General features: G+C 35.5%; 1 protein-coding gene across 1 annotated transcript; it reads right to left on the bottom strand.

Annotated features, from left to right (window-relative positions):
* Positions 1-5,174: 5,174 nt before the first annotated feature.
* On the bottom strand, positions 5,175-7,373 carry foxq2 (forkhead box Q2). The gene is given in 2 exon segments (NM_001104941.2): positions 5,175-5,645; positions 6,888-7,373. Coding segments are annotated over 2 exon segments (735 nt in total). The 5' UTR covers positions 7,269-7,373; the 3' UTR covers positions 5,175-5,291.
* Positions 7,374-8,866: the final 1,493 nt, after the last annotated feature.

The raw sequence follows: 8,866 nt of genomic DNA, 5'->3' as shown, positions 1-8,866 counted from the left end.
AGTAGATCTACCCCTGGTCTGTCATTGTATTGAAATTGCATGATGGCTGTAATGTAACTATTTGTCAAAAATCCTTTATAATTTGAAAACTTAAAAGCTGTGTGTGTAAAGGAAAGAAAGATAGATAGAGAGAGAGAGAGAGAGAGAGAGAGAGAGAGAGAGTGCAAATTGCAACCTGTTCAACAGCTTGTATCTTACAAGCATAAGGCGCGCATATGCAAGAGAATTAACGTCCTAAAGCTGTCAAAGGCAAGAGGATTTAATGCCGAGGACCATTCATGGGAATTAAGCAAATTAATGCAAAGAAAAGAAAGATTTGGTTAAGAAATATTAATTAGAAGGCTTTGTAACAGTGATAATTGCTTAAAAACCTTGCTTCTTGGGTTAGTTCCCACTCCTCACTCCCATAATGTATAATTAGCTGTTTTCATGTCACAATAAAATACATAGAAAACTGATAATAATAATCGACTCTTTTAATAAATTGTTGAATAATGTTAATAATAAATGCTATTTATACTTTTTATAAAATAAATGTATTTTACAAAAAATATTGTGAAGTGATACTTAAATGTAGACTCACTGTTATCTATGTGAATGTATTTTAACATCTAATTATTTATTCTACTGATTGAAAGTGGATCCTTCAGAATTCATCTTAATATTAGTTATAATAGAAAAGGAAAGTCCGTAGACAAACTTTATGGTGGCTTGAAAAAAGCCTCGTCTGAAAGTTTGAGGTAGTTTTAAAGTTTAAAAAATTGAAGTAGTTTTAAGGAAGTTTGAAACAGTCGGCATAGATAGATAGCTACATATAGGTGAGCATATTTCTAGCATGGATTGGCATGTTACTTTATTAGCGGTTGATAGGGTGTTCTGAGTGGTTGCTAAGGTGTTGCCAGGTGGTTGCTAGAGTGTTCTGAATGGTTGCTAAGGCATTGCAAGGGTGTTTTGACTGGTTGTTAAGGTATTGCTAGGCGATTGCTAAGGGGATCTGAGTGATTGCTAAGGTGTTGCAAGGGTGTTTTGACTGATTGTTAAGGCATTGCTAGGCGGTTGCTAGGGTGATTTGAGTGATTGCTGAGGCATTGATAGGGTGTTTTTTGTGGTTGCTAAGATGTTGCTAGGTGACTGCTAAGGTGTTCTGAGTGGTTTTAAGGCACTGCTGTGCGATTGCTAAAATGTTCTAGGTGGTTGCTAGGTGCTTTCTAAGTGGTTGCTAGGTGGTTGCTAGGTTGTTCTGAGTGGTTGATAAGGTGTTGCTAGGTGGTTGCTTGGGTGTTCTGAGTAGTTGCTAGGCAGTTGCTAAGGTGTTCTGAGTGGCTTTTAGGCAGATGCAAAGGCATTGCTAGGGTGTTCTGAGTGGTTACTAGAAGTTGCTAGGCGGTTGCTAGGCTGTCCTGGGTGGTTGCTAAGGTGCTGCAAAGTGGTTGCTAAGGTGTTGCTAGGCGGTTGCTTAGGTGTTCTAAATCATTGTTTTTCTAGGTGGTTGCTTGGCTGCTCTGAGTGGTTGCTAGGTGGTTGATAAGGTGTTGCTAGGAGGTTGCTAAGGTGTTCTGACTAGTTGTTAGTCAGTTGATAACACAAATTAGCATGGTTCTAATTTGTGTCTAGCATAAATTAGCATGACATTAGCATGGATCTAGTATAAATTAGGATGTTTTTAGTATAACCTAGCATGTTGCTTATCATACTATGATTAGTATGTTGTTAGTATGTTTCTAGTATCTTTACTATATTGTTAGTATGGACTAGTATGTTGTTAGCATGTCTAATGTAAAGTCAATGGCAGTTTTTTATAGTGGAAGTCTATGGGACAGTTGCTAGGGCACCATTAGTAGTTGGTAGGGTGTGGCTAGTAAGTTGAAAAGTCATCAGTGATTAGCAGATTGGTAGTCTGAGTTGAACGAGCCCAACCTTAAGTCTGCATGACAGTCTGGCGCACAAGTTATGAGCCCACAAAAGTTTGGTCCAATGTCATGTTCTGATTCATAGTATGGTTTGCATGAAACAAAATAACCCAGGTTTAAAATAACTAAGGGCTGAAGGAATAGTTCACACAAAATGAGAATTTCCTCACTATTTCTCCACTATTTTTTTCACACTCAACTGGTTCTAAACTTTTATGAATTTCTTTCTTATGTTAACAGAAATATTATGTCTTGTGTTAAAAAACAAGATATTCAGAAGAATGTTGGAAAAAAGCAGCCACTGACATCCAGAGCAAGTACAAAAAATACAAGTAAAGTCAATGGCTGTTTTCCATTCTTTAACATTCTTTAAAATATCTTCTTTTGTGTTCAACAAATGACAGAAATTCAAACAGGTTTGCAACAATTGAAGGAAGAGTAAATGACAGGATTTTTCTTTGGGTGAACTATTCCATTTCAAAACACCTAATGTCATTTTTAATCATATAAACAGGGTCAAAAATCTGAGTTCTCCAGATGATTGTATGAGTGACTTTGTACATCTTCATCTCTTCGAAAGTGAGGTGAGTCATTCTCCAGAAGCTGCTATAGAGGCGTCAGAAGGGACGTAAGCCGAAATCACATTTTAGCCTCTAATTATTCTGTCCAGATGTCCCATATTAGCACACGACCCTCTTGTACAGTTTTTTGAGGCTTCATCACGGCCCACACTGACTGCCGTGTAGGTCTTCACCCGAGGAACGCTTACCAGATTATGCTGTGTGATAAGCTTCCTATTTTTCGAAACTGCATGGAGATTTATGGGATTATCTGGGTACTTATCCCGGAGTCGGCTTCGGGCAGCCTGCCGAAATCTCTTAGGACTAAAGATTTGGCTTCTAAACTCTTTTGTCTAATTATTATCTGGAGTGGCCGCATCCGAGAGGAATGTGTTCACTTTTTTAAACCAATGCATTGTGTAAAGTGTAGCTCAGACTCACTTGGAAATTAAACGGTGTTAATGTATTAATGTACTTAATAATTTGTTATGTTGCAGATTTTATGGTAACCTCATTTCACACCGTTTTCGTATATCTGTTTAAGCACACTGGATTGTTTTATCATCCTTATGGACCTCATTAGTTCAGGCTTTAATTGTACACCGTAGTTTTGTTTATTTTATATTATTCTAGGTGGATTAAGAAATAATAAGTGTTCAGTCTACTGAGTCTACCGGCCACTTTATTAGGTACACCTTACTAGTACCAGGTTGGACCCCCTTTTGCCTTCAGAACTGCTTTAATCCTTCGTGGCATAGATTCAACAAGGTACTGGAAATATTCCCGAGAGATTTCTTCTATATTGTCATGATAGTATCACGCAGTTGCTGCAGATTTGTTGAGTGCGCATCCATGATGTGAATCTCCCGTTTCACCACATTCAAAAGGCGCTCTATTGGATTAATGTCAGGTGACTGTGGAGGCCATTTGAGTAGAGGGAACTCATTGTCATGTTTAAGAAATCAGTCAGATGAGTTGCGCTTTATGACATGGCGCCTGATCCTGCTGGAAGCAGCCATTAGAAGATGAGTACACTGTGGTTATAAAGGTATGAACATAGTTAGCAACAGTACTCATGTAGGCTTTGGCAAAAAATCCCAGTAGATGAGCAGTTTCTGAAATACTCAGACCAGCTTGTCTCGCACCAACATCCATGCCATGTTCAAAGTCACCTAAATCACCTTTCTTCAACATTCTGATGCTCGGTTTGAACTGCGGCAGGTCGTCTTGACCATGTCTACATGCCTAAATGCACTGAGTTGCTGCCATGTGATTGGCTGATTAGAAATTTGTGTTAACGAACAGTTGGACACGTGTGCCTAATAAAGTGGCCGGCAAATTTATATTTATAAGAAATTAGGGTAAAACTTGCTTTTACCCCCTTACCTATAAGCAACTTAACCCTTAACTTTAAACCCTGAACCCTAACACTAAATATCCCTACACTCTGAACCCTAAACCCTTAACCTTAAACCTTAACACTAAACCATAAACCTATAACTTTATATAATCCTCATAGGCGCCCCCTGCAGGGTGAACTTCTGCTAAGGCTTGAAACTATATATATATATATATATATATATATATATATATATATATATATATATATATATATATATATATATATATATATATGTACTTTTTAATTTATATATATATTATTGTTAGAATTGTTATTAGTGTTAAATTAGGAATTCGATTTTATTTGTGTTTTCATTTCAATATTAGGAAGAGTTTTAGTCATTCTGAAGTGGGGATTTAGCATTTGTTTTTGTGTTTTTAAAGAATATGTCTATGCAGGTTTTGTTCATTTTATTTCAGTTTTATTCATATTTTAGAACGTAAATAAAATGAAAAATATTACCCTAGAAACTAGATAATAAAATAAAAAGTTTTTTATTTATGTTTCGTTTTATTTCAGCTCACGAAAAAGATAAACATAGTTCACATCAAGAAACTGCATCAGCACATGCTTTTGTTAATAAATATCATGTGATGGTCTTCAATGTTGCCTGTTGTTTAAACCATATTTTTACTGCATCTTTAGTACCCTTAACGGTTTAATCTTGACAAACTATAGATCATTATCCATGTATATAGTATTCAAGTGAGAACTCAGAAAATGGGGTGACATTTAAAGGGTTAAATGCTTAAAGCAGGATGGTTTCTGATTGGCTGTCAATGCTTTTAAGAAAAAAATATATTAAAAGTGATTCCAATGATAACATTTCTCTGTGCCAAGAACATTGCCGTTATGGTGTGGATTTTGTTACAGTTTTTAAAACTCTATGGCTAGCTAACCTGTATTTATCCTTATTGGTGTGAACAGGTCTTTATAGATAAAATAAAAATATTGCAAGCTTTAATAAGAGAGTAATGTTAAAGCAAATGATATGGATTTCTGCTATTAGGTGCTTTAAAAATTGGTGTTGCATCATAATTTGCAGGTTTTTAATAAAATGCTGGATTTGCGGTATAAACACACCACAAATTGTTCCTATATTAGAATAACTTGTAATTCATAGAAAGAGACAGTAATTCTAATGAGTGTATGGGTGTTTCCCAGCACTGAAATGAGTCTGGAAGGGCATCCGCTGCGTAAATGCTGGATTGCTGAAATAGTTGGTGGTTCATTCTGCTGTGGTGATCCCTGATAAATAAGGGACTAAGCCGAAAGAAAATGAATGAATGAAGACAATAATTCTTATCTATATTTATTGGTTTTCATTTTACAAACAAATGTGCATATTTAAAATATGGCTTAAATATATGTACAAATTCATTTCCAGCACATGCAGAAATAATTTCAGAGCAGATCTTGTTATATGAGTCCATGAAGGGCTGGTGTGCGTTGTGTCTGAAGTGCAGCCCAGCTCCAGTAGACTCTAGGCGGGAAGCACAATAACGGATGGGACGGTGGGCAACACCAGCACGGTGTCCGTTTCAGGTGGCCCAGGGTTTGGTAATGTGCAGGCAGAGCGTAGGGCAGCTGCCCTGTTACCCTGCGGATCCTTCTCCGAGCTCTCCGCCGATGGTAGTCCCCGTTTGAGAAGTCTTGAAAGTTGGCCGGGTGAATTGCCCAGAAATGACCCTTGCCATTGTCACTGCGACCAGCTTTGATGAAGCACTCGTTTAAAGACAGATTGTGTCTGACGCTGTTTCTCCAGTTCTTGTCCTGTTTGAAGAGCAGAGATTAGCAATTATGACTCCTATAAAGGTCAAAAGTTTGACATCTAGTAATGAATCTGAGTATTAAAGATCTATATAATGTTATAGATCTATTGTTTGTGAAGGTTCATAATTATGTGCACTCTTAAAAAGAAAAGGTTCTTCATTGGCATTGAAGGTTCTGTGAATAATCTTATTATCCAAAGAGCCTTTCCATTCCACAAGAGATTCTTTATAGTGGAAAAGTGTTCTTTAGATCTACACTTCTTGCTTTGTTCAAAGAAAAATGGTTCTTTTAAGAAATAAAGAGTTCTATAGGGAACCAAAACATTTTTGGGTTTTTGGTATTTTGCATGTCTTCATTGCAAAACCCCTTACCTTACCTTGAAACATTTTTACTTTTGTGTATTATTAGTTAGTTGTTGATGTAAATTTGTCTGAAATGTTAATATTGTGAGTCTTAAACAATTGTACAAATTAGAGTAAAATGTTTTGTTATTAATGTTAAAAATAAAGATTGTCAGATTGTGGAAAATCTGAACGCTAAACTCTGGTTTGCAGAGTATGATCTAAATATATGACCTTTTTTTTTATAATTTCTGCTTTGCCATGAAGGAGCTTGTGATCAACAGGATAAGTAAAATAGTTTGTTGACTGCCTGGGCACATTTAAGAACCATTTTTGGTTCCAAAACAACCTTTCATTTCTTAAAAAGAAGATTTTTCTTTGTGTAAAGAATGTTTTTAAATCTCAAAGAAACACATTACACTATAAAGATCCTTTAGCAAAATGGAAACTTAGGTGTTTAAAATGATTCACGGAACCAATGATGCAAATAAGGAAGCTTTATGTTTCATTAAAATAACAGTTTAGTAATGATTACAGACTAAAAGTACAGTAAATAATATAATAGTAAGGATATCATTAACTGATTTGTTTAAAATAGCTTTTGCAAGCCACAGCTTGCCAACAGAACTCCTTTAGGAAGCTTACGCTCTTAAAGATAAAGGTTCCCAAATAATATTTATGCAGAAATTCCATAGGAGAACCATTTTTGGTTTCTCAAAGAGCCTCCAAGTCGACTGTTCCATTTATTGTGAGGAACATTTTGAAGACCCAATGCTTCTCCACTTTAAAGAACAATGGAAAGTTTCTATAGATGTAAAAGGTCTTCATAGAACCACTGATGACAACAAATAATCCTTTTTATTATTACGAGCGCATAGTGGCTTTTATTAAAGTACAATACCTTGCTTTTGAAGTAAGGATAGTGATCCATGATCCACTGGTAAATGTCACATAGCAGGAGCTTTTTTTCGTCTGAATCCAGGATGGCCATGGAAATGAGGGCAATGTAGGACTGCGCTGGCTTCTCGTCTGTTCCTTCGCTCTTTACATGTGTGTTCTCGTGATCCTCGTCGTTTTCCTGCTCTTCTGATTTTTCACTGTCCTGTTCTGAGAGAGTTTTTTGTTCAGGTTCGTTTACTGTGCCTTGAAGATCTTCTGATGGATTGACGTTGTCCTCTGGTTCTGCTCTTCCAGTGCTGCGACCCTTATTATACAATAAATAGTCAATGGTAAACTGAAGTCCAAGTTGTTCTCGATTGCTGTGGCACACGTTGTCCTCCATTTTTGTGTTGTTAGAGATCTTTGTGGCTGAAAGTTCAGTTTTTGGATCCAAGTTCATAACATTTTGTGCGGTTTTCCTAGTGCGTTTTGTCTTTTGAGAAGTGCTGTCTAAGATTAGCCCAACAAACGATTAATTCGCCAAACAATTGTGACGTCAGTCTTTGAGGCATGCGTGAAACGGGTAAACAGGTAAGTACATCTGTTAAGATGCGTGTTTGTTCGTTTAGCCACCTGTTCGGACTGATAAACAATAACAACACCAGTTGCGATTCTTCCCAGAAAGCCTCCTCCAGAAAGACTTCCCTCACAATGACCAGTGCATTAACGCCGCTTAATTTAAATGCTCTGCATATTCAACTATGTAATTAGCAGCAAAGTGGGGTACAAGAGAGTTAGAGGCAGGGGGTCTCATTGAAGGGGATTATTTTTATTAACCCAAGCAAGTCCTTGTAATTACGAGAGATTATGCAGATTAATGTACACAAATTGTCTCGGCCAGTTGCTGCAGTTATACAGCATGACCTCTGGGTGTGCTTATCCTGTTTGGGTCAAGTCTTTGGGACCAAAACAAAAGCATTTTGCATTTTAGATTTCCATAGTTTTAAAAGTCAGGTTTCACACATTAATAACAAGACGAAGGATTACATTTTTTACATAATTGAAAAAAAATTTGTGGGGCAAAAAAGAGTATGAGGTCCTTCAACATCAATACAAGGTAATCTTATTGGAAAATTCAATAATTGTAACTTTAATGTTTGGAATTAGTTAACTGATGCGATAAATATTGCTTATTTTAAGCAGACTGTAAGAAACCTTAAATGTAATAATTTAAATTTAACTCCCAGTGTTAGTTAGATTTTTTTAGAACATAAAATTACACTAAACTGTTATGCTAGAGCATTTATTTTTTGGGGATTGGTCTGAATAATAAACCTTTTATTTTGTTGTGACTGATAAGCATGGGTGTTTCACTAAATTTTGAAGGTAAAACATTGTTATTGTGTTGTCTAAAACGTAATATAAAGAAGATTGAAAATATGGCAGCTGTTTACTTTATTTAAAAAGTGCTCTAAATTACAACATTTTTGTTGATTTTTTTAAACATTCTCTTTATTAAATTTCTTACATTAGTACAAATTATAACTTCTACATACAGTGCATCTGAAAAGTATTTATAGTGCTTCACTTTTTCCACATGTTTTATGTTACAGCCTTATTCCTAAATAGATTAAATTTATTTATTTCCCTTAAAATTCTACACACAATACCCCATAATGACAGTGTGAAGTTTTTTTTGTTGCAAATTTATTAAAAATAAAAAACCTGAAAAATCACATGTTCATAACGTCACCTTGGAATTATAAGATTCTATCTGCGTTCTGAATGATTTTGAGATAATGAGCTTCAAAGTTTTTGCATTCCATAGCAAACAATATATGTTTAGCATTTGTTTTTATAAACAAAAAGTCTTAAAATGTAAACAACTTATAAAAATGTATCTTATAATGTAAATAAGTTGTCATTTAATAAGAATATGTCAATAACTCCATTGTGACAAAAAATGTCAGATAGAACCTTATAATTCTAAGGTGACGATAA

This window comes from Danio rerio, chromosome 22 (assembly GCF_049306965.1).
Source record: "Danio rerio strain Tuebingen ecotype United States chromosome 22, GRCz12tu, whole genome shotgun sequence".
Taxonomy (NCBI): domain Eukaryota; kingdom Metazoa; phylum Chordata; class Actinopteri; order Cypriniformes; family Danionidae; genus Danio; species Danio rerio.
The sequence above is the reverse complement of the archived record's forward strand: the minus strand, read 5'-3'. Positions and strand labels throughout refer to the sequence as shown.